This window comes from Lithobates pipiens, unplaced genomic scaffold, assembly GCF_037356315.1.
Source record: "Lithobates pipiens isolate NorthernLeopardFrog02 unplaced genomic scaffold, aLitPip1_a1.2 Scaffold_35, whole genome shotgun sequence".
Lineage (NCBI taxonomy): Eukaryota > Metazoa > Chordata > Amphibia > Anura > Ranidae > Lithobates > Lithobates pipiens.
This window is the reverse complement of record NW_027507811.1, coordinates 22933509-22958927: the sequence shown is the minus strand read 5'-3', so window position 1 is coordinate 22958927 and position 25419 is coordinate 22933509. Positions and strand designations below refer to the sequence as shown.

The 25419-nt window shown below is 41.1% G+C and overlaps 2 protein-coding genes across 3 annotated transcripts; both read left to right on the top strand.

The window, feature by feature from the left end:
- Window positions 1-162: 162 nt before the first annotated feature.
- LOC143956384 (uncharacterized) lies at window positions 163-24141 on the top strand. Its single transcript, XM_077466603.1, has 11 exons — window positions 163-239; window positions 673-1053; window positions 1170-1267; window positions 1377-1517; window positions 1634-1780; window positions 1895-2044; window positions 2149-2292; window positions 2412-2538; window positions 5437-6978; window positions 9484-9571; window positions 19845-24141. Exons 2-11 carry the CDS (start codon window positions 969-971, stop codon window positions 21862-21864), a joined length of 4542 nt encoding a protein of 1513 aa, XP_077322729.1. The 5' UTR covers window positions 163-239; window positions 673-968; the 3' UTR covers window positions 21865-24141.
- Window positions 11391-14536, top strand: LOC143956373 (oocyte zinc finger protein XlCOF29-like). Of its 2 annotated transcripts, none has more exons than XM_077466593.1 (3): window positions 11391-11450; window positions 14012-14131; window positions 14251-14536. In XM_077466593.1, exons 2-3 carry the CDS (start codon window positions 14036-14038, stop codon window positions 14515-14517), a joined length of 363 nt encoding a protein of 120 aa, XP_077322719.1. In that variant the 5' UTR covers window positions 11391-11450; window positions 14012-14035; the 3' UTR covers window positions 14518-14536. The 2 variants fall into 2 exon arrangements, with proteins under 2 accessions (XP_077322719.1, XP_077322720.1); XM_077466594.1 differs by lacking the exon at window positions 11391-11450 and adding an exon at window positions 12175-12665.
- Window positions 24142-25419: the final 1278 nt, after the last annotated feature.

Genomic DNA, 25419 nt, shown 5'->3' with positions numbered 1-25419 from the left:
TATGTGGTAGAAACTGCATAGGTGATAGTGTATCTAACATAATACGCTAGATAAGGTAGACCTGTAATATTTATATTCCCCACAAGGGGGTAATCTCACATATAATACGTGGGACTCTGACAGGAAGTGATGTAATCTACATTTTGGAAATGGTGACACAGAGAAACAGGAAGTTCCGGGTTATAGTTTAATTGGGAGGAAGTAGAGAAGAGACATTGCTGGAACTGGCAGTGGAGAAGGTAAAGAAAATGGTTTATAATACGTACATATATACATGCTAAAAATAGAACAATTTATCCAACTGTCCATCCAGAGCCTCTGGTTTATAGACCAGATACATCCTAAATATAGTCATATACCATCATAATGCATTCCATGGGGAACTATCGTTAGTCAGGTTAGCTGCATAAGCTTAATGACCAGGAAGAATCTCTTCTTACTTTGACATCATCATCGAAAAAAGACGACGACTCAGAAGAGATTCTTATTGATCAGCACAATCAAATAGACCCAATGACAGGTCCGTATTTTGTTCATTGTGAGGGAGAACAAGCTCTGGTTGTTAAATGTGACTTTTATCTGTAATTAAAACACGTTACTGCTAACTCCCATGGGAAAAGGAGGATTCTGGGAAGTCTGTGGTGACAATTGTTACTTTTTCTCTTTACACAGGATTATAAAGTAGTTAAGAAACTATCTGATGATCCATTAACACCCAGCAGCCGTCTTCACAGGACATTACCCATCACAGTGTCTCCACCTCACTGCCTGACAACAGAGGTAACCAGTGCCAAGAAGATTCTAGAAGTCACCAACCAGCTCATTGATCTGCTGACAGGAGAGGTGAGCGGTGCCGGGAATTCTGGGACATTATCCAGTAACAGACAAGGGATGTGTCTGGATGGTGACTGTATCATTGTGTGTGTCAGGTTCCTATAAGGTGTCAGGATGTCACTGTCTATTTCTCCATGGAGGAGTGGGAGTATTTAGAAGGACACAAGGATCTCTACAAGGACGTCATGATGGACAATCAGCCGTCCCTCACATCACCGGGTAAGAGGAGACTTTATTGTAAAGGAGAGAGCAGTACGGAGGCTCCACCTAGATCCCCCATCATCTGATAAACACATAGAAACAATGTATTCAGTCAGTGTGTGTGTTTCCTACAGATGGATCCAGTAATGGGAACCCACCAGAGAGATGTCCCCGTCCTCTGTATTCCTGGGATTCCACACAGGAAGATCACACCATCCCTCAACATTATGCGGTAAATGGGACGAACCATGTAGACCTAAAAATGTATTCTAAGCAATCAAATGACATTCTTCTATATAATCACTCTTTTTCCATTTCAAATGGTCATCTTTGTGGTTTAGGGTGAAGAACTGAAAGAAATCAAAGGTGAATGTAAAGGTGAAGAAGAAGAGAGGTTGGTGAGTGGAGATCAGCAGTCTATGGAGGAGGGGGAGATGATTATGGAAAGCAAACAGGAGGAATCTTCGCTCTATATAGAGCAGGTGGGACTGAGCAACTAGAGCTAAAAAAAAAAACAATTCTAAGGCATGAGAGGTAATTTTTCTATGTAGTATCTTGTTCCTGTTTACAAATGTATTCTATCATCTTTGGGGTTTAGGATGAAGAACTGAAAGACATCAAAGCTGAGATTAAAGAGGAAGACGAGTCTTTCGTGAGTGGAGCTCAGCAGTCTATGGAGGAGGGTTGTCCTCCGTATTCCCGGAATTCCACACAGAAAGATCACACCATCGCTAAGCAAGATGAGGTAAATGGCAGTGAACACGGAGACCTAAAATGTACTCAGACCGTTGAGATGACATTCTTCTATGTAACTATGTTTTCATCTTTATTCATGATTTCTATCATCTTTGGGGTTTAGGGTGAAGAACTGAAAGACATCAAAGTTGAGATTAAAGAGGAAAAAGAAGAGATGTTGGTGAGTGGAATTCCCCCACTAGAGAGATGTCCCCACTTTCTGTATTCCCGGAATTCCACTCAGGATGGTCACACCATCCCTCACCATCATCAGGTAGCAGTTAGAACTCAAACAGAATTCCAAGGCATAAGAGGACACTTTTCTATGTAATCTTGTGTTCCTTTTTACAAATACATTGTATCATCTTTGGGGTTTAGAGTGAAGAACTGAAAGTCATCAAAGCTGAGATTAAAGAAGAAGAGATGTTGGTGACTGGAGATCAGAAGTCTATGGAGGAGGGTGGTCCTCTGTATTCCCGGGATTCCACACAGGAAGGTCACACCATCCCTCACCATCATCAGGTACTGTAAATGGGACGGACCATGTTGACCTAAAAATGTATTCTAAGCAATCATATGACATTCCTTCTATATAATGTCGTATCCTATTTCAAATGCTTTCTATCATCTTTGGGGTTTAGGGTGAAGAACTGAAAGACATCAAAGGTGAAGAAGAAGAGAGGTTGATGAGTGGAGATCTGCAGTCTATGGAGGAGGAGATGATTATGGAAAGTAAACAGGAGGAATCTTCTCTCTATATAGATCTAAGTAAGTAATAATCACTAAATGCAGAGACAGTTCACATTTTCATTTTACTTCTACAAAGTATAAATAAGACAAATGTCCATGAAATTCACCCTCGAAAAAAAGACCAAAACCCGCAATTGATCCAGTTGGAATACATTTAAGTGCATTTTAGTTCGCACAAACACAATATAACACCACGTTTTTGGGTATAATATAAAAGGTGACGTTGTATCGAGTAAGTAGATACCAAACATGTCAAGATTTTAAATGATTAATGGCTGTGAAATGGTGAAAAACGATGGTAATATAGCATTTTCAAAGGCAACGCTTAAAAAGCCTTTACAGGTTATCAGTTTAAAGTTAAAATGTGAGCAAGTGAATGCAGAAGCCCTGGAGAATAAAATGGTGGCTGTTTTTTTATGACCCACAATATTTACGCAGCCGTTTATCAAAATGCTAATGTTCAGGAAAAAATACACTAACAGTTATTTTAGTGCATACACACATAAAATACCACAAAATATTTAGGTAAAATCTATAAGATGATGTTGCATCGAGTTAATAGATAATCTACATATTAAAATTAAAATTTGCGCACGCTTGTGCAATGGCAGCAAACTAAACCGACACTTTGAAAGTCTTTACAGGCTATTAGTTTAGAATCTATAATGAATTATAGGCCTGGAATAGTTCTCACTTTCACAGCGATTTTTCACCTGTGGTGCAATCGTTGTTTACAGTTGCGTGCTGGACCTACTTTCACATGTGCCTTGGCATGTATGCACAGGAGGACCAAGATGATTTTGCAGGTTTAGGAGATAATTACAGTATCTACAGGTAAGCCTTATTATAGGCTTACCTGTAGGTACAAGTGTTGTAACAGGGTTTACAACCACTTTAACTGTTGACAGTAAGAACATCTCAACATTCCAAACAAATATGGTGGCTATTGTAGGCCATATGGTATACAAATCTCCAATCCTCTCCGGTACAATGTGATCTTTTTATTTGCTACACTGCCCAATGTACTTAGCAGATATGGAGATACTGTACACCATATGAAAGGTCCATCTCCATTCCTCAATATAACGTCATGTTCCCAACAAATGAGGAGGAGATACTGTACACCATATGAAAGGTCCATCTCCATTCCTCAATATAACGTCATGTTCCCAACAAATGAGGAGGAGATACTGTACACCATATGAAAGGTCCATCTCCATTCCTCAATATAACGTCATGTTCCCAACAAATGAGGAGGAGATACTGTACACCATATGAAAGGTCCATCTCCATTCCTCAATATAATGTCATGTTCCCAACAAATGAGGAGGAGATACTGTACACCATATGAAAGGTCCATCTCCATTCCTCAATATAATGTCATGTTCCCAACAAATGAGGAGGAGATACTCTACACTAGCCTTTCTCAACCAGGGTTCTGTGGAACCCTGGGGTTCCTCCAGAGGTTGCTAGGGGTTCCTTGAGCTGTGGCTGATGAACTACCTTTTTGATGGTGCCTACAGTGTCCAAGGTTCAGCATCACTTAGCAAAGCCAGCAGCATCACACCAAATATCTTTTTAGCTGTCTCTAAGGGTGGCATTCTGAGCCCCACTTTAAGTGGGACATTCTTCATATTGGCCACCAGTATAAGGGGCATTGTTCCTATTGACCCCTGATAAATTGTTTTAGTAAGGGTTCCTCAAGACCTGAAAATTATTTTTGGGGTTCCTCTAGGGTTAAAAGGTTGAGAAAGGCTGCTCTACACCATATGAAAGGTCCATCTCCATTCCTCAATATAACGTCATGTTCTCAACAAATGAGGAGGAGATACTGTACACCGTATGAAAGGTCCATCTCCATTCCTCAATATAACGTCATGTTCCCAACAAATGAGGAGGAGATACTGTACACCAAATGAAAGGTCCATCTCCATTCCCCATTATAACGTCATGTTCCCAACAAATGAGGAGGAGATATTGTACACCATATGAAAGGTCCATCTCCATTCCTCAATATAACGTCATGTTCCCAACAAATGAGGAGGAGATATTGTACACCATATGAAAGGTCCATCTCCATTCCTCAATATAACATCATGTTCCCAACAAATGAGGAGGAGATACTGTACTCCATATGAAAGGTCCATCTCCATTCCTCAATATAACGTCATGTTCCCAACAAATGAGGAGGAGATATTGTACACCATATGAAAGGTCCACCTCCATTCCTCAATATAACATCATGTTCCCAACAAATGAGGAGGAGATACTGTACACCATATGAAAGGTCCATCTCCATTCCTCAATATAACGTCATGTTCCCACCAAATGAGGAGGAAATACTGTACACCATATGAAAGGTCCATCTCCATTCCTCAATATAACGTCATGTTCCCAACAAATGAGGAGGAGATACTGTACACCATATGAAAGGTCCATCTCCATTCCTCAATATAACGTCATGTTCCCAACAAATGAGGAGGAGATACTGTACACCATATGAAAGGTCCATCTCCATTCCTCAATATAATGTCATGTTCCCAACAAATGAGGAGGAGATACTGTACACCATATGAAAGGTCCATCTCCATTCCTCAATATAACGTCATGTTCCCAACAAATGAGGAGGAGATACTGTACATCATATGAAAGGTCAATCACGGTTGTCAGAATTCTATGAAATTACTGTAAACTGTGATGGTGAAGGTCTATTTCCGTTCTAACAGGAACAATGTCATCATGGCAAAAACCCTTTTACCCCATGTGGTTTGGGTATTTTCTCTTCTTTAAGTGGCTTGTATTCATATTTTTCTGTTATGACTGAGGACTTTGAAGTTGTTAAGAGTTACATCAAAATAATTGACTCTGGAATACAAGATTTCTTATAAGACTTCTTTAAACATTGCTTTCCAACAGATGGACACTGTATACAGACTATGAATACCTCAGATGGAGATCTTATTTTATCTCCAGATGAAGGACAAGAAAACGGGACATCAAAACATTCTCCAAGAAATTCATTTGGTCGAAATCTACATCACAAATCTTTGGCAACATCGATGGATCCCTCTAATCCCGAGGAATCCTCTGATAATTCACATAATATGACTTCAGATATTCATCTAAAATCTCACAGTGTGGACAGATCAACAGATCAATCGAAGGAGTATTCTTCTACCCATGAAGGAGTTCACAGAATAGACAATTCATTGTCATGTTTAGAGTGCGGGAAATCTTTCACTGACAACAGAGCACTTCTTAGACACGAGAGAACTCACACACAAGAACAGCCTTCTTCCTTTACCAATGATGGGAAATGTTTCACTAAGAAAGGAAGACGTGTTACTCAGCAGAAGATTCCCACAGATGAGTGCTCTTTTCCCTGTTTAGAGTGCGGGAAATGTTTCCCTAAAAAAGGAAGACTGCTTATTCACCAGAGAAGTCACACTGGTGAACGTCCCTTTTCCTGTTTAGAGTGCGGGAAATGTTTCACTCTAAAAGGAAGACTCCTTATTCACCAGAGAATTCACACAGGTGAACGTCCTTTTTCCTGTTTAGAGTGCGGAAAATGTTTCGCTCAAAAGGGAGGCCTCCTTAAACACCAGAAAATTCACACAGGTGAGCGTGCTTATTCCTGCTCAGAGTGTGAGAAGTGTTTTACTCACAAAGCGGGCCTTTTAAGACACCAGAGAAAGCACACAGGTGAACGTCCTTTTTCATGTTTAGAGTGCGGGAAATGTTTTGCTCAGAAAGGAGGCCTCCTTGTACACCAGAGAAGTCACACGGGTGAGCGTCCTTTTTCCTGCTCCGAGTGTGGGAAGTGTTTTATTCACAAAGTGAGTCTCTCTTATCACCAGAGAATTCACACAGGTAAACGTTCTTTTCCCTGCTCAGAGTGTGGGAAATGTTTTACTAAGAAAGAGGGCCTTTTTCAACACCAGAGGATTCACACGGGTGAGCATCTTTTTTCTTGTTCAGAGTGCGGGAAATTTTTTACTCACAAAGAAAGCCTTTTTCAACACCAGAGAATTCACACAGGTGAGCATCTTTTTTCATGCTCAGAGTGCGGGAAATGTTTTACTCAGAAAGGAAAGCTTACTGCTCACCAGAGAAGTCACACAGGTGAGCGTCCTTTTTCCTGCTCAGAGTGCGGGAAATGTTTCTCTCAGAAAGGAAAGCTTACTACTCACCAGAGAAGTCACACAGGTGAGCGTCCTTTTTCCTGCTCAGAGTGCGGGAAATGTTTTACTCGCAAAGAGGGCCTTTTTCAACACCAGAGAATTCACACAGGTGAACGCCCCTTTTCCTGCTCAAAGTGCGGAAAATGTTTTACTCACAATGCGGGCCTTTTTCAACACCAAAAAATTCACATGGATGAGCGTCCTTTTTCTTGTTCTGAGTGTGGGAAAAGTTTCATTGCGAAGGAAAAACTACTGAAACACCAGAGAATTCACTCTCGTGAGCAGCCTTTTCCCTAAACTTCGTGCTGGAAATGTTCCATTGTGAATAGAAAACTTCTTGCACACCAGAAAGGTCGCATAGACCTTTGTAGTTTGAAGTTCAGCGTGTGGGAAATGTTTCACCCAGAAAGGAGACCGCCTTCTACACCATAGAATTTGAGTGTCCATTTTCCCATTTAGAGTACAGGAAATATTTGACATAATAAAGAGTACTATTTAGATCTAATAAAATTCATGTGTGTGCATATTATTTTTCATGCTCAACGTGTGGGAAATGTTTCTCAAAGAAAGAAAGTCGGAATACCAGAAAATTTATAGATGCAGTAAAATAGAATACTAAGTAGTTAAAAACAATTTCCTGTGGAATAGTATTCTGTATGCCCACAGCTCTTCCAGCAATGAATCCTTTCTGTATACAGAAGTTAAAAAGTTTTTTCTTTTAACTCTTAACAACCCTGAAAGGTCCATCTCCATTCCTCAATATAATGTCATGTTCCCAACAAATGAGGAGGAGATACTGTACACCATATGAAAGGTCCATCTCCATTCCTCAATATAACGTCATGTTCCCAACAAATGAGGAGGAGATACTGTACACCATATGAAAGGTCCATCTCCATTCCTCAATATAATGTCATGTTCCCAACAAATGAGGAGGAGATACTGTACACCATATGAAAGGTCCATCTCCATTCCTCAATATAACGTCATGTTCCCAACAAATGAGGAGGAGATACTGTACACCATATGAAAGCTCCATCTCCATTCCTCAATATAATGTCATGTTCCCAACAAATGAGGAGGAGATACTGTACACCATATGAAAGGTCCATCTCCATTCCTCAATATAACGTCATGTTCCCAACAAATGAGGAGGAGATACTGTACACCATATGAAAGGTCCATCTCCATTCCTCAATATAACGTCATGTTCCCTACAAATGAGGAGGAGATACTGTACACCATATGAAAGGTCCATCTCCATTCCTCAATATAACGTCATGTTCCCGAAAAATGAGGAGGAGATGCTGTACACCATATGAAAGGTCCATCTCCATTCCTCAATGTAACGTCATGTTCCCGAAAAATGAGGAGGAGATACTGTACACCATATGAAAGGTCCACCTCCATTCCTCAATATAACGTCATGTTCCCAACAAATGAGGAGGAGATACTGTACACCATATGAAAGGTCCATCTCCATTCCTCAATATAACGTCATGTTCCCGAAAAATGAGGAGGAGATACTGTACACCATATGAAAGGTCCACCTCCATTCCTCAATATAACGTCATGTTCCCAACAAATGAGGAGGAGATACTGTACACCATATGAAAGGTCCATCTCCATTCCTCAATATAACGTCATGTTCCCAACAAATGAGGAGGAGATACTGTACACCATATGAAAGGTCCATCTCCATTCCTCAATATAACGTCATGTTCCCAACAAATGAGGTGGAGATACTGTACACCATATGAAAGGTCCATCTCCATTCCTCAATATAACGTCATGTTCCCGACAAATGAGGAGGAGATACTGTACACCATATGAAAGGTCCATCTCCATTCCTCAATATAACGTCAAGTTCCCGACAAATGAGGAGGAGATACTGTACAACATATGAAAGGTCCATCTCCATTCCTCAATATAACGTCATGTTCCCGAAAAATGAGGAGGAGATACTGTACACCATATGAAAGGTCCACCTCCATTCCTCAATATAACGTCATGTTCCCAACAAATGAGGAGAAGATACTGTACACCATATGAAAGGTCCATCTCCATTCCTCAATATAACGTCATGTTCCCGACAAATGAGGAGGAGATACTGTACACCATATGAAAGGTCCATCTCCTTTCCTCAATATAACGTCATGTTCCCAACAAATGAGGAGGAGATACTGTACACCATATGAAAGGTCCATCTCCATTCCTCAATATAGAACTTTGTGAAATTTCAGTTAATTTCTATGCCAACATATGCAACTCAGACATGAAGGACATTTATAAATTTCTTTAAAAAAATGGTTTCCAACAGATGGACACTGTACGGAATATGAATACCTCAGAGGGAGATCTTATTTTATTTCCAAATGATGCACAAGGTAACGGGGCATCACAACATTCTCTAAGAACAAATTCATTAAGCCAAGATATACATCAGAAACTTTACTGTGTGGCAAGATCGAAGAAACTTTCTATTCCTGAGGAATCCTCTTATCGGTTGGATACTAATACTGCAGATATCGATGTAAACTTTACAGTGCCAATAGATCAACGGATCCATCTCATGACAAGGAATCTTCTTCAAGCCATGAAGGAGTCCACACATTAGAAAGCTCATTGTCATCTTTAGAGTCCAGGAAACTTTTCACCAAAACCAGAGCACTTATTACTGACTGGAAAACCCATTAAAGTGACCACCCCTATTTATGTTCAGAGTGCGTGAAATGTTTTTGTGAGAAGGGAAAACTTCATATGCACCAGAAAAGTCACACAGGTGAGCGTCCTTTCTCGTGTTCAGAGTGTGGGAAGTGTTTCATACATAAATCACACCTTCTTGTACACCAGAGAATTCACACCGGTGAGCATCCTTTTTCATAGGCATAGGGGAATTCACACAGGAAAATATCCTTTTCCACGTTTTATTCAGAAAGGAGACCATATGGCTATACCTGTATATACACTCACCGGCCACTTTATTCGGTCCTCCTTGCTAGTACCGGTCTGGGTCCCCTTTTGCCTTCATTCTTCGTGGCATAGATCCAACAAGGTGTTGGGAACGTTCCTCAGAGATTTTGCTCCATAGTGACATGATGGCATCACGCAATTGCTGCAGATTTGTCGGCTGCACATTCATGATGCCAATCTCCCCTTCCACCACATTCCAAAGGTTTTCCATTGGATTGAGATCTGGTGAGTATGGAGGCCATTGGAGTACAGGGACCTCTTTGTCCGGTGGTGAGATCATTAGAGCTTTATGACTTGATGCATTATCCTGCTGGAAGGAGCCATCAGAAGATAGGGACACTGTAGTCATAAAGGGATGGACATGGTCAGCAACAATACTCAGGTAGGCCGTGGTGTTTAAACAATGCTCAATTGGTACTAAGGGGCCCAAAGTGTGCCAAGAAAATATCCCCCCACACCATTACACCACCGCCACCAGCCTTGAACCGGTGATACAAGACAGGATGGATCCATGCTTTCATGTTGTTTACACCAAATTCTGACCCCACCATCTGAATGTTGCAGCTGAAATCAAGGCTCATCAGACCAGGCAACGTTTTTCCAATCTTCTATTGTCCAATTTTGGTGATCCTGTGCCAATTATAGAATCAATTTCCTGTTCTTAGCTGACAGGAGTGGCACCCGGTGTGGTCTTCTTCTGCTGTAGCTCATCTGCTTCAAGGTTTAGATGTGTTGTGCGTTCAGAGATGATATTCTGCATACCTTGGCTGTAACCAGTGGTTATTTGAGTTACTGTTGCCTTTCTATCATCTCCAACCTGTCTGCCCCATCCTCCTCTGACACCAACAAGGCATTTTCCTCCACACAATTGCCGCTCACTGGATATTTTCTCTTTTTCTGACAATTCTCTGTAATCCCAAGAGATGGTTGTGAAAGGCCCAGTAGATCAACAGTTTTTGAAATATATATATATAATTAGTTTTTTTAAATGCGTATATACTGTGTATATATAGATTTTTTTCAGTTTGTTTTTCCTTCTTTAGTTTCACCTTCATGAATAATAAAATTATATAAATTATTTCAATTTATTGGTGTTTTTTTTTATTGTCTGCAAATATAATCTGTGTTTGTAGTAAGGCCTAATGTATACGGAACGCTCAGGCAACCTCTTTTTTCTTGATGGCTTGAAACCGGCGTTTAAAAACTTCCATTTAGCTGTGTTTGCATGCTGCGTTTAGTTGCGTTCGCGTTTAAGAGCGTTTATTAAAGATAACATCATTTGACCCTCAAATAAAATAGAACATCTTCAAAAATGCTTCTAAACTAAGACGGGGCCAAACGCGGTGCCGTTTAGCCACGTTTAGGCACGTCTGGCGTCTGAAACTTCGGCGTGTGAACACATTTTTTTGCCTTCAAAGAAAAGCCTCTAAACGTCTAAAAACGACATTAAACGACCCTGTGTACATGTATACATAAGATAACGTTGAATGCGTTCAGGGGCAGCTGAAAAAAGCATCCAACTGCCTCTGAACGTACGTTTACCAGAAGCCGTGTACATGAGGCCTAATGGGTGTAACACAAAAGAGAAACACACCACAAGGCAAAATGTTGAAACATAACATATACTGCAGCACTTATAATCGCCACAAGGTGGTGATCTCACTTATAGTGCGTGAAACGCACAAAACAGGAAGTGATGCATGATACAAACAGGAAGTTGGGTTTTAGTCAGGAGGAAGTAGAGAGGAGACATTGCTGGAACTGGCAGCAGAGGAGGTAATAAGATATTATTTTATATTTACACCCAGTAACACCCCGTCATGTCCGTCCTCTTCCTCCATAGTCACTGTGATGTCTTTTATCTCCAGGAGATGTTACAACATACAGTATATATATATATATATATATATATATATTTTTTTTTTTTATCTATATATACATATATATATATATATATATATATATAGAAGAGAACAATATGTAATCTGATACATCCTAAATATAGAGCCATTTATCCAACTGTCCATCCAGAACCTCTGGTTTATAGACCAGATACATCCTAAATATAGAACCATTTATCCAACTGTCCATCCAGAGCCTCTGGTTTATAGACCGGATACATCCTAAATATAGAGCCATTTATCCAACTGTCCCTCCAGAACCTCTGGTTTATAGACCAGATACATCCTAAATATAGAACCATTTATCCAACTGTCCATCCAGAGCCTCTGGTTTATAGACCGGATACATCCTAAATATAGAACCATTTATCCAACTGTCCACCCAGAGCCTCTGGTTTATAGACCAGTTACATCCTAAATATAGAACCATTTATCCAACTGTCCATCCAGAACCTCTGGTTTATAGACTGGATACATCCTAAATATAGGATCATTTATCCGACTGTCCATCCAGAACCTCTGGTTTATAGACCAGATACATCCTAAATATAGAACCTTTTTATCCAACTGTCCATCCAGAGCCTCTGGTTTATAGACTGGATACATTCTAAATATAGAACCATTTATCCGACTGTCCATCCAGAACCTCTGGTTTATAGACCAGATACATCCTAAATATAGAATCATTTATCTGACTGTCCTTCCAGAACCTCTGGTTTATAGACCAGATACATCCTAAATATAGAACCTTTTATCCAACTGTCCATCCAGAGCCTCTGGTTATACACCAGATACATCCTAAATATAGAGCCATTTATCCGACTGTCCATTCAGAGCCTCTGGTTTATAGATCAGATACATCCTAAATATAGAGCCATTTATCCATCCTCTAGAGGGCTGTCTCGGGGTTGTTGGCTCTCATCACTGTGAGAAAATGGGCATCATGTCTTCTCTGGATCAGGATATGGGGAGGAAGAAGACTAAACTACAGTACAAGTTCTGATGAAGGCAAAGGCGAAATGATCTCCATATTTCTGGCAGCAGTAGAATGCAGAGTGACACAATGGTGTAACATGCTGACTTTTGCAAGGTAAATGTACGACAGTGCTGGAAGTAAGGAGCCTGACCTGGCATTGACCATCAAAGCTTGTTGAAGCAAGGGAACTATTTCTACTACTACTACTAACCATTGATGGCTTGTGGCACATTATAGGAAGTATTTTTGTGGTACTTGGACTGCAGAATGTAATATGTGTGCAGTTTATACAGCGAAACTGCTCAGACTCTATTTCTCTATACTTCTTTGAGCCACAACTAGTAAATAGGGCAATGTTGCAATATCCACTTTTTTACTCACTTTGTGTAAATGCCCTATGCTGTCTTTGTCAATTTATCTCTCTTTCTCAACTTAGAACTGAATTGCAGGAATTCAGTTCCTTTGTAAAGAGCAAAGGCATACTATGAGTTAAGTCCAGTGAGGTGCATGACACCTCCTGGACTTACCTTTATTATTTACATCTAACAGGTTTATAGAACTCCAAGAGGACAGCTTTAGCTGTAGTTTCGGGAGCCGGACGCTGGACTGCCTGGTCCCGGCATCTTCAACAGTAGAGTCGATGCACCTGCTGTGCCCACCCCTCCCCTCCTCCTGCCCATTCACAGAAGCCTTTGTGCATGTGACCTCATTCACAAAAATACAAAGGCTTCTGTAAATGGCCAGGAGAGGAAAGAGGCGGGCATAGCTGCTCTGAGCGCTTTTCTCTTCTCACAGCCCGCAGTGTATCCTCCAGCAAAGCCATAACCCTGCCAGAGGTAAATAATAGAAATAAGTCTAGGAGATGGCATGCACCTTGTTGGACTTAACTCATAGCGTGCATGCATTTCTTACAAAGTGGGTAAATTTCTAGAGTTCAGCCCTGAGACTGGGTTCACACTGCAGCATGGAGCGGAACAAAGCAGGGGTCCCTATTCACTGTTTCAGGTCCAATTTCAGCAGGGATTTTTGGCTGAATTCTGACCTGAAAGGAATCATAAGTTGCACAGGGCTCCTGCGCAATTCGCACCAGAGCTGCTCCAGAGATGTGTGAACTGACTCCATACAGAGCCGGTCACAATCTCCTGACATGCGAATTGGATGTGAGGGAAAACCGCATCCAATTTGCAATGGTGTGAACCCAGCCTAAATGTTAGGAAGTATGGTGACTTTAATCGGACAGGACTAGGAATATAAACAACTAGGACACAGAAGGAGAAGAATATTCTAACATAGTTTACGGCTCTTCTCCGGTCAATACAAACCAAAATAAAATGTTTTGGTTGGAATTGTGCTTTAAGAAAAGGCAATTTCTTGCAAAGCTAAGCTATGGAGGAACACTGTGAAGCTATTGTTCATCCCAGTACAGTCCAGCAAAGTCTGACTTCATTATTTGTCTGCAGAAAGACACGTCCTGCAGAGATTGCATGATCACAACAATAGGGATGGAGAAAAACCAAAGTTATGTGACTGAGAGGATATTGGACCTCACCCTGGAGATCATCTACCTGCTGACTGGAGAGGTGAGGAGGATTCTCGGAGTTCACACTTAATCAGAGTTATACATTTATCCAAAATAGACCTGACCGGAAAAATCAGGAGAATTCTGCAGTGATGAATATTATTTCTTCTCTTTACACAGGAACATAAAATAGTGAAGAAAATACCTGGTGATCCATTAACACCCAGCAGCCGTCTTCACGGGACATCACCCATCACAGTGCCTCCACCTCACTGCCTGACTACAGAGGGAGAGAGTGGGAAGATGATCCTGAAAGCCACCAAGAAGATCATTGAGCTGCTGACAGGAGAGGTGAGCGGTGCCGGGAATTCTGGGACATTATCCAGTAACAGACAAGGGATGTGTCTGGATGGTGACTGTATCATTGTGTGTGTTAGGTTCCTATAAGGTGTCAGGATGTCACTGTCTATTTCTCCATGGAGGAGTGGGAGTATTTAGAAGGACACAAGGATCTCTACAAGGACGTCATGATGGAGAATCCTCCGCCCCTCACATCACCGGGTAAGAGGAGACTTTATTGTAAAGGAGAGAGCAGTACGGAGGGTCCACCTAGATCCCCCATCATCTGATAAACACATAGAAACAATGTATTCAGTCAGTGTGTGTGTTTCCTACAGATGGATCCAGTAATGGGAACCCACCAGAGAGATGTCCCCGTCCTCTGTATTCCCGGGATTCCACACAGGAAGATCACACCATCCCTCACCATCATCAGGTAGGTGGGACTGTAGCATGTAGGCCTAAAGTGTGCTCTAAGCTATGAGAGGACATAGTTCTATGTAATCTCTTCTTCTTTTTTATTAAATGTATTTTATCATCTTTGGGGTTTAGGGTGAAGAACTGAAAGACCTCAAAGTTGAAGATAAGGAGGAAAAAGAAGAGAGGTTGGTGAGTGGAGATCAGCAGTCTATGGAGGAGAGGGAGATGATTATGAAAAGTGAACAGGAGGAATCTTCTCTACATTTGGACACAAGTAAGTAATAAACACTAAATGCAGAAACAGTTTACTTTTTCCTTTTCCTTTTACGTGTATAAACTATTATTCTTTGATGTCCATTGGGGACTGCCTACAAAAACATTACACATTGGCAAGCAAAAAATAAAAGCCCTTGCAGCCCTAAACTAGCAGATCACAATTAAATCTTCCTAGGTCTTCTGGATCAGAGTCATTACCCCATTTTCTGTAACATCCACCCCACCTTGGATACAAAGGCACTGAATGTCCATCTACATTCCTCAATATAACGTCATGTTCCCCAACAAATGAGGAGGAGATACTGTACACCATATGAAAGGTCGATCTCCATTCCTCAATATAACTTCATGTTCCCAACAAATGAGGAGGAGATACTGTACACCATATGAAAGGACCATCTCCATTCCTCAATATAACGTCATGTTCCCAACAAATGAGGAGGAGATACTGTACACCATATGAAAGGTCCATCTCCATTCCTCAATATAATGTCATGTTCCCAACAAATGAGGAGGAGATACTGTACACCATATGAAAGGTCCATCTCCATTCCTCAATATAATGTCATGTTCCCAACAAATGAGGAGGAGATACTGTACACCATATGAAAGGTCCATCTCCATTCCTCAATATAACGTCATGTTCCCAACAAATGAGGAGGAGATACTGTACATCATATGAAAGGTCCATCTCCATTCCTCAATATAACGTCATGTTCCCAACAAATGAGGAGGAGATACTGTACACCATATGAAAGGTCCATCTCCATTCCTCAATATAATGTCATGTTCCCAACAAATGAGGAGGAGATACTGTACACCATATGAAGGTCCATCTCCATTCCTCAATATAACGTCATGTTCCCAACAAATGAGGAGGAGATACTGTACACCATATGAAAGGTCCATCTCCATTCCTCAATATAACGTCATGTTCCCAACAAATGAGGAGGAGATACTGTACACCATATGAAAGGTCCATCTCCATTCCTCAATATAACGTCATGTTCCCAACAAATGAGGAGGAGATACTGTACACCATATGAAAGGTCCATCTCCATTCCTCAATATAACGTCATGTTCCCAACAAATGAGGAGGAGATACTGTACACCATATGAAAGGTCCATCTCCATTCCTCAATATAACGTCATGTTCCCAACAAATGAGGAGGAGATACTGTACACCATATGAAAGGTCCATCTCCATTCCTCAATATAACATCATGTTCCCAACAAATGAGGAGGAGATACTGTACACCATATGAAAGATCCATCTCCATTCCTCACTATGATGTCATGTTCCCAACAAATGAGGAGGAGATACTGTACACCATATGAAAGGTCCATCTCCATTCCTCAATATAACGTCATGTTCCCAACAAATGAGGTAGAGGAAGGTCCATTCCTATCATAGCACTAACACTGTTTTGTAGTGTGGTTGGATGCATTGGAAAGTTTATCTGGTTTGTATTTATTTTTTTTCTGAAAAACTTTTGAGTGCTGTTACCAAAATACAGTGCCTTGAAAAAGTATTCATACCCCTTGAAAGTTTCCACATTTTGTCATGTTACAACCAAGAATGTAAATGTATTTTATTGGGATTTTATATGATAGACCAACACAAATTGGCACATAATTGTGAAGTGGAAGGAAAATAATAAATGGTTTTCCAATTTTTTTATAAATAAATATGTGAAAAGTGTGGGGGGCATTTGTATTCAGCCCCCTTTACTCTGATACCCCTAACTAAAATCGAGTGGAACAAATTTCCTTCAGAAGTCACCTAATTAGTAAATTATTAAATAGAGTGCACCTGTGTGTAATTTAATCTCAGTATAAATGCAGCTGTTCTGTGAAGCCCTCAGAGGTTTGTTAGAGAACCTTAGTGAACAAACAGCATCACAAAGGCCAAGGAACACACCAGACAGGTAAGGGATAAAGTTGTGGAGAAGTTTAAAGCAGAGTTAGGTTATGAAAAATATCCCAAGCGTTGAACATCTCATGGAGCAGTGTTCAATCCATCATCCGAAAATGGAAAGAGTATGGCACAACTGCAAACCTACCAAGACATGGCAGTCCGCCTAAACTGACCGGCCATGCTGGGAGAGCATTCATCAGAGAAGCAGCCAAGAGGTCCATGGTAACTCTGGAGGAGCTGCAGAGATCCACAGCTCAGGTGTGAGAATCTGTCCACAGGACAACTATTAGTTGTGCTCTCCACAAATCTGTCCTTTATTGAAGAGTGGCAAGAAGAAAGACATTGTTGAAAGAAAGCCATAAGAAGGCCCATTTGCAGTTTGTGAGAAGAAATGTGGAGAGGACACAGCAAACATGTGGAAGAAGGTGCTCTGGTCAGATGTGACCAAAATTTAACTTTTTGGCCTAAAAGCAAAATGCTACGTGTGGTGGAAAACTAACACTTCACATCACCCTGAACACACTATACCCACTGTGAAACATGGTGGTGGCAGCATCATGTGGGGATGCTTTTCTTCTGCAGGGACAGGGAAGCTGGTCAGAGTTGATGGGAAGATGGATGGAGCCAAATACAGGGCAATCTTAGAAGAAAACCTGTTAGCCCTTGTACACATGGTCAGACATTCCGACCACAAAATCGGTCTGATTTTTTTCTGACGGAGTTTGTCCGAAACTGGTGTTGCATACACAGGGTCGGACAAAGTTGTCGGAAAATCCGATCATTCGGAACGTGATGACATTCGTTCGTTACGACGGGACTACGTTCAGGCTAGTGTCCAATAGCTTTGGTCTCGTAATTTGATCTGAGCATGTGTGGCACTTTGTCTGATTGGAATTCTCTACAAACGATCGGACAAAGTGGGATCGGATCATGTTGTCGGAAAATTTTATATCCAGCTCTCAAACTTTGTTGGTCGGACATTCCGACAGAAAAATTCAGATGAAGCCCACACACGGTCGGATTATCCAACAACATGGTCCGATCTGACATTTTCCGTCAGAATGTCCGACCGTGTCTACAAGGGCTTATGCCACGTACACACGATTAGAATTCTCCTTGGAAAAAGCTCTGATGGTTTTCCCAACGGAATTCCGATGGAATTCGGCTCAAGCTGTCTTGCCTACACACGGTCACACCAAATTCTGATTGTTTATAACGCGGTGACGTACAACACGTACGACGCGACTAGAAAAAGGAATTGCATACACGCGATCGGAATTACCCATAGAAAGTTTTTCCGTTGGGAAAATTGAGAACATGCTATCAATTTTTGGCTGGCGGGAATTCGGACAGCTAAGTTCCGATGGAGTGTACACACGGTCGCATTTTCCGATGAAAAGCTCTCATTGGCCTTTTTCTGGCCGGAATTCCGATCGCATGTACGCAGCATTAGAGTCTGCAAAAGACTTGAGACTGGGACGGAGGTTCAACTTCCAGCAGGACAACGACCCAAAACATACAGCCAGAGCTACAATGGGAATGGTTTAGATCAAAGCATATTCATGTGTTAGAATGGCCCAGTCACAGTCCAGACCTAAATCCAATTGAGAATCTGTGGCAAGACTTAAAAATTGCTGTTCAGACGCTCTCCATCCAATTTGACAGAGCTTGAGCTATTTTGCAAAGAAGAATGGGCAAAAATGTCCCTCTCTAGATGTGCAAAGCCGGTGTTCTGCCATATAGTGTCCGGCCATGATATAGTGTCCGCCCCGTACTGCGCATGCACAGTACAGAGCAGACGAAGCTTCGGAAAATCTCCGAAGCTGAACGGCGCCTGCGCCGTGAGTGGAGGTGGTAGCCCCACCATCCAAGCAGACATTGGGTTGTGAATATTAGAGGGCCCCTCGCAGGCGAGCTTCGCTCGCCACGCTTCGGGCTCGGCCTCGCTGCGCTCGGCTCTTTTATATTCCTGCTCTATGTCCACTTGGATTGTGGGGATAGAACCTGGACTCACGGCGCAGGCGCCGTTCATCCTCGCCAATTTTCGGAATCTGTGTTGCAGTACACAGCGGACACTATCGGATGGGGGACCTTATATGATAGGACACCGGTAGAGACATCCCCAAAAAGACTCGCAGCTGTAATTGCAGCGAAATGCGATTCTACAAAGTATTGACTTCGGGGGGCGCCATACAAATGTACCTCACACTTATTTATTTCTAAAAAAATGGAAAACCATTTGTAATTTTCCTTCCACTTCACAATGATGCGCCACTTTGTGTTGGTCTATCACATAAAATCCCAATAAAATAAATTTTTGGTTGTAACGTGATAAAATGTGGAGAATGTTAAGGGGTATGAATACTTTTTCAAGGCACTGTATATGACTCTTAAATGCAAAACATGAAGAATTCTTAGAACATTTCTTTACAAATTGCTTTCCAACAGATGGACGTGGTCTACTGAATAGAAAAACCTCAAAGGGAGATCTTTCTTCTGGTCATGGTCGGGATAACGGGAAAGCCCAACGTTCTCCGAGTGTAGACATTTTTGGGCAAAATGGACATCACGGTTCTTGTCTGGCAAGATCCGTAGATCCCTCTAATCCTGAGGAACCCTCTGATCAATCACATTCCGATACTTCTGATATCCACGTGGGATCTCACAGTGCGAAACGGTCAACAGATCCATCTTCTTCTCCCAAGGAATCTTCTGCGGGTCCCGAAGATGTTTCCACAGAACTATCTTCATTGCCTTGTGATGAGTCCAAAGTATTGTTCAGGAAACCCAGAGCACCTCTTACACAACAGAAAACCAACAGAAGCGACCGTCCCTATTTATGTTCGGAGTGCGGAAAATGTTTCGCTGAGAAAAGAGGGCTTGTAACACACCAGAAAAGTCACACGGGTGGAAATCCTTTCTCATGCTCAGAGTGCGGAAAAGGTTTCGATCAGAAAGCAAAACTTCTCACACACCAGAAAAGTCACACGGGCGACCGCCCGTTTTCATGTTCAGAGTGCGGGAAATGTTTCAAGCATAAAACAAACCTTCTTGTACACGAGAGAATTCACACCGGCGAGCGACCTTTTCCCTGTTCAGAGTGTGGGAAATGTTTTACTCAGAAAGGTGTACTACTTAGACATAAGATAATTCACACAGGCAAATATCCTTTTCCATGTTTAGAGTGTGGGAAGTGTTTCATTCAGAAAGGAGAACTACTTAGACACCAGAGAATTCACACCGGTGAGCGTCCTTTCTCATGTTCAGAGTGTGGGAAATGTTTCAATCAGAAAAGCGTACTACTTAGACATAAGGCAACACACACGGGCACATTTCCTTTTTCATGTTCAGAGTGTGGAAAATGTTTCTCTAGGAAAGAAAGCCTTGCTGGACACCAGAGAATCCACAAGGATGAGCATCTTTTTTCCTGTTCTGAGTGCGGGAAATGTTTCACTGAGAAAGGAAATCTTTTAATGCACAACAGAATTCACACGGGCGAGCGTCCTTTTTCATGTGCAGAGTGTGGGAAAAGCTTCACTCAGAAAGGGGACCTTCATATGCACCAGAGAATTCACACTGGTGAGTGTCCTTTCTCATGCTCAGAGTGCGGAAAAGGTTTCAATCAGAAAGCAAAACTTCTCACACACCAGAAAAGTCACACGGGCGACCGCCCGTTTTCATGTTCAGAGTGCGGGAAATGTTTCAAGCATAAAACAAACCTTCTTGTACACGAGAGAATTCACACCGGCGAGCGACCTTTTCCCTGTTCAGAGTGTGGGAAATGTTTTACTCAGAAAGGAGTACTACTTAGACATAAGATAATTCACACAGGCAAATATCCTTTTCCATGTTTAGAGTGTGGGAAGTGCTTCATTCAGAAAGGAGAACTACTTAGACACCAGAGAATTCACACCGGTGAGCGTCCTTTCTCATGTTCAGAGTGTGGGAAATGTTTCAATCAGAAAAGCGTACTACTTAGACATAAGGCAACACACACGGGCACATTTCCTTTTTCATGTTCAGAGTGTGGAAAATGTTTCTCTAGGAAAGGAAGCCTTGCTGGACACCAGAGAATCCACAAGGATGAGCATCTTTTTTCCTGTTCTGAGTGCGGGAAATGTTTCACTGAGAAAGGAAATCTTTTAATGCACAACAGAATTCACACGGGCGAGCGTCCTTTTTCATGTGCAGAGTGTGGGAAAAGCTTCACTCAGAAAGGGGACCTTCATATGCACCAGAGAATTCACACTGGTGAGTGTCCTTTCTCATGCTCAGAGTGCGGAAAAGGTTTCAATCAGAAAGCAAAACTTCTCACACACCAGAAAAGTCACACGGGCGACCGCCCGTTTTCATGTTCAGAGTGCGGGAAATGTTTCAAGCATAAAACAAACCTTCTTGTACACGAGAGAATTCACACCGGCGAGCGACCTTTTCCCTGTTCAGAGTGTGGGAAATGTTTTACTCAGAAAGGAGTACTACTTAGACATAAGATAATTCACACAGGCAAATATCCTTTTCCATGTTTAGAGTGTGGGAAGTGCTTCATTCAGAAAGGAGAACTACTTAGACACCAGAGAATTCACACCGGTGAGCGTCCTTTCTCATGTTCAGAGTGTGGGAAATGTTTCAATCAGAAAAGCGTACTACTTAGACATAAGGCAACACACACGGGCACATTTCCTTTTTCATGTTCAGAGTGTGGAAAATGTTTCTCTAGGAAAGGAAGCCTTGCTGGACACCAGAGAATCCACAAGGATGTAAAAGAATGTACTAAAAAAATACAAATGCCTGCCCAAACAGTACACCACTCTGCGCTCTTGGAAACCAATTTGCAAATATAGATGCGGTATTTATGTGGTACTCCACTTGCGTGAAATACCCACTTTAAAGCTGCTGCTTTTTTTAAAAAAACACAGAAATATAAAAATACATAAAAAATTGCAACTTAAAAAAAGTCCACTTTTTCATATATAGCAGCGCATGCACACTTTTTTTTAAAAAGTGAGTTAATTAAAATTCTGAGCAGTGTCCAGAAAAGAAGGTGCTTGTTCTATCCATTCTTTATTGTGATTAAGATGCAGCTTCCACCATGTATTCACCACTTGTGGGACACAAACGATCCCCTTTGGGGATGCACTCACCGAACAACCAAGATCAAAGAGCCTTTAAACTGCCATTCCACAATCCTTCTTTGGCCACTAGATGTCTCCCTTATTGGAATTCGGTTTTCTCATATAAAAGAGCAAAAATGTCCAAACATAGCGTGATATTGTTTAACACTATTTATTATATAAGAAAACCCAACATATACATGCGTACCAAATAAAAAGATGTACAAGCATTGAAAAAGTACTGTGCCTTATCTCACTGGTTCAGTTGCGCTCGAGGAGGAACGAACGTTTTCGCTGTGTACCGCAGAAGCTTCACTTCCGCCTTTCCTCAGCTCGCTGGAACGCAGGGATTGAGACGCACTCGTCACTTCCGGTATGGTTACGCCCTGACGCGTTTCGTCATATCCGACTTCATCTGAGGGCGTAACCTACAATACCGGAAGTGTTCTTTTATCTACGTCACGGACCAATCAATATCCATTACTGCATGATGTACGGGGCGCTGCACCAATCACTGATTCTGCCCACAAAATAATCCACATTTAGAGCAGCTGTGATCTGTGCAGACGAACCCCAAATGCAGAGATCTTTATGAACAGTATGCGCAATGTTCCATAATATTAATACCGATAATTACATAACTATAAACCAGTTTATGAGGTATTCGTTATAGAGAAAACGACCATAATTATGAAACGATCGCATATAACTATGAGTACATAAGTTGAACCTGATCGGCCGATACGATCGTTCATATTATACATAGTTAAAATTACTAAATGATCGTTTTAAAATTGAGTACTATATGAAATGTGTTCAAGAACGATCCATCATAACCATGTAACAATCACACTTGGTCATGAATAAAACGTGATCGTGCATATTATACACAGTAAAAATAACTAAATGATTATTTAAAAATTGAGAACTATAAAATACGAAGTATAAAATATCGAAAATGGACTACTCATATAAGTTAAAAAATAGAGTAATTATTACATATGGGACTACAAATAAATTAAATAAGACTGTGTTTTCCTAAAGACATCTAAAAATTATATATATAAAAAAATATATAAATAAGAAAACACTTTATGATTAATAGACGGATCAAATACCCTATTTAAAAATTCAAAAAAGCTGTTTGAAATAAAAAATTCTAAAAAATTTTTTTTAAAAGATTTCTTTCAAACAATATTTAAAGGAACCATAATACCAATAACCATAATTCAAATTAAAATAGGTCTAATCGCCTAGAGTGCCACTCATATGAAACAATCCTCTATAAAATTCGAATCAGTGGCAGGCTCTATGTGTGACCTTAAGTGTCGCTTATAAAGCAATTTATGTCAAGTTCTATATTTAAGCCTTTAGGGCTGAGGACATCAGCAGAATATATCCAATAAGTTTCTCGTTTTGACAATTCCCGTACTAAATTCATGCCTCTCCAGTGTGGTTTTAATTGTTCTACTCCCCAAAATCGCAGACCCGTGGCGTCTCTATTGTGTTTGAGCTTGAAATGTAGTGACACATTGTGGTCTTTATATCCAATTTTTATATTGCGTATATGTTCGGCTATTCTTACTCGCAATTTTCTTTTTGTTCTACCGATATACATTAGACCACATGGACACGTTAAAGCGTATACCACGTGTGTACTATTGCACGTAATAAATTGTTTAATTGGGAAGCTAGAATTATTTGATGGTGAGCAAAAGTTTTCTAAAGATCTGATAGGACTTGCTACTTCATGGCACGCCTTACATCTGCGACAAGCGAAAAAAACGTTTCTCTCCCAAAAAGTGGGAGGGGGTTTATGGGGGGTTGACCTTTTTTACGATTTTATCACCAAAATTTGAAGCTTTTCTATAGATAAACTGAGGTAGGGTGGGTAATTCAGAATTCAATTTTTTATCAAGCATCAGAACATGCCAATGACGTTTGAAGATGTTTTCTACATCTTTATATTGTGAATGAAAGTTGGAAATAAATCCCCATTCTCGATCACGTTTTATTTCAACAATCATTTCTTGATCTGCACTTAATTCTTCCTCTCTTTTGTCTTTTAGACATAATGCTCTAGATGTATTCCCCACATCTCTGATTGTTTTCTGCAATTCCTGATAGTCATATCTCTCCAGCCACAAAATAATCGTGAGAATTTTCCCCCACAACGTCCTTTTTTAGGAAGAGGGAGGGGAAACCACTGGAGAGGACGTGGATTCCATCCACACAGGGGAAAACCACCATACCAACAACACACATACAATCGTCAAAAGGGTATGGAAATCTTGGGGCGTCCTCCAAATTATCCCCAGAAAGAGGATCCAACACCAAACAACAGGGTTCTTCCTATGTGGAAAGAGGTAAACCCAGGGGCTGTAGGACCGGCCGTAGGATCCAACAAAAGAAGGAGAGAGTCGGAGTAGATGGTATTTTTAATTTAGCACAAGTAGTTTTATCTGATAAGGAACAAAATATTTTAAACTTAGGCCTAAAGTGTGGAATGAAAAAACCAGTAAATAAATTTAATGTATTTGTTGATGTACACAAATACATACGTAAATTAAATATAAAGAAACATTTTTTAGGGAGCCAACCACGGGCGGGACCACCCGTAACATACACAAATAAGCCAATTAATAGTGGTCTAAAAAACAAATCTCTTTTTAATCCACCCAATTTGCCTAATCACCAAATAACGGAAAATTCCTATCAAAATACTTACCGTAATTTTCCTTTCCTGATGGACTCCATGGCAGCAACGTGTGGGTTAAGTCCCGCCTCCACTACCCTATAGGACACTACTCCCATAAATCTTTGCTCCCTGCCCATGGCCGTGTTCGATAACTAGCCTACTCCAGCCATTTTGGGAGGGAACTCCTGCTGCCATGGAGTCCATCAGGAAAGGAAAATTACGGTAAGTATTTTGATAGGAATTTTCCGTTTTCCTGACAGACTCCATGGCAGCAACGTGTGGGAAATAACTCGCCAAACACACTCGGGTGGGCAAAAATGCTGAACCAAGATTTATTTAACACTGTCCACTGACAGCACCTTTAAACCAAAATCAACAGAAGATAAACTGGCAGGTTCGACACAATAGTGAGCCATAAATGTATGAATGGACGACCAAGAGGCAGCCTTGCAGATAACCTCAGGAGCCACATGACGTGAAGCTGCCCAAGAAGTAGAGAGACTTCTCGTGGAATGTGCCGTAACCGCCTCAGGAGGAGCCAAGCCCTTCTCTTTATAAGCCCACTGGATCGCCTGAACCACCCACGT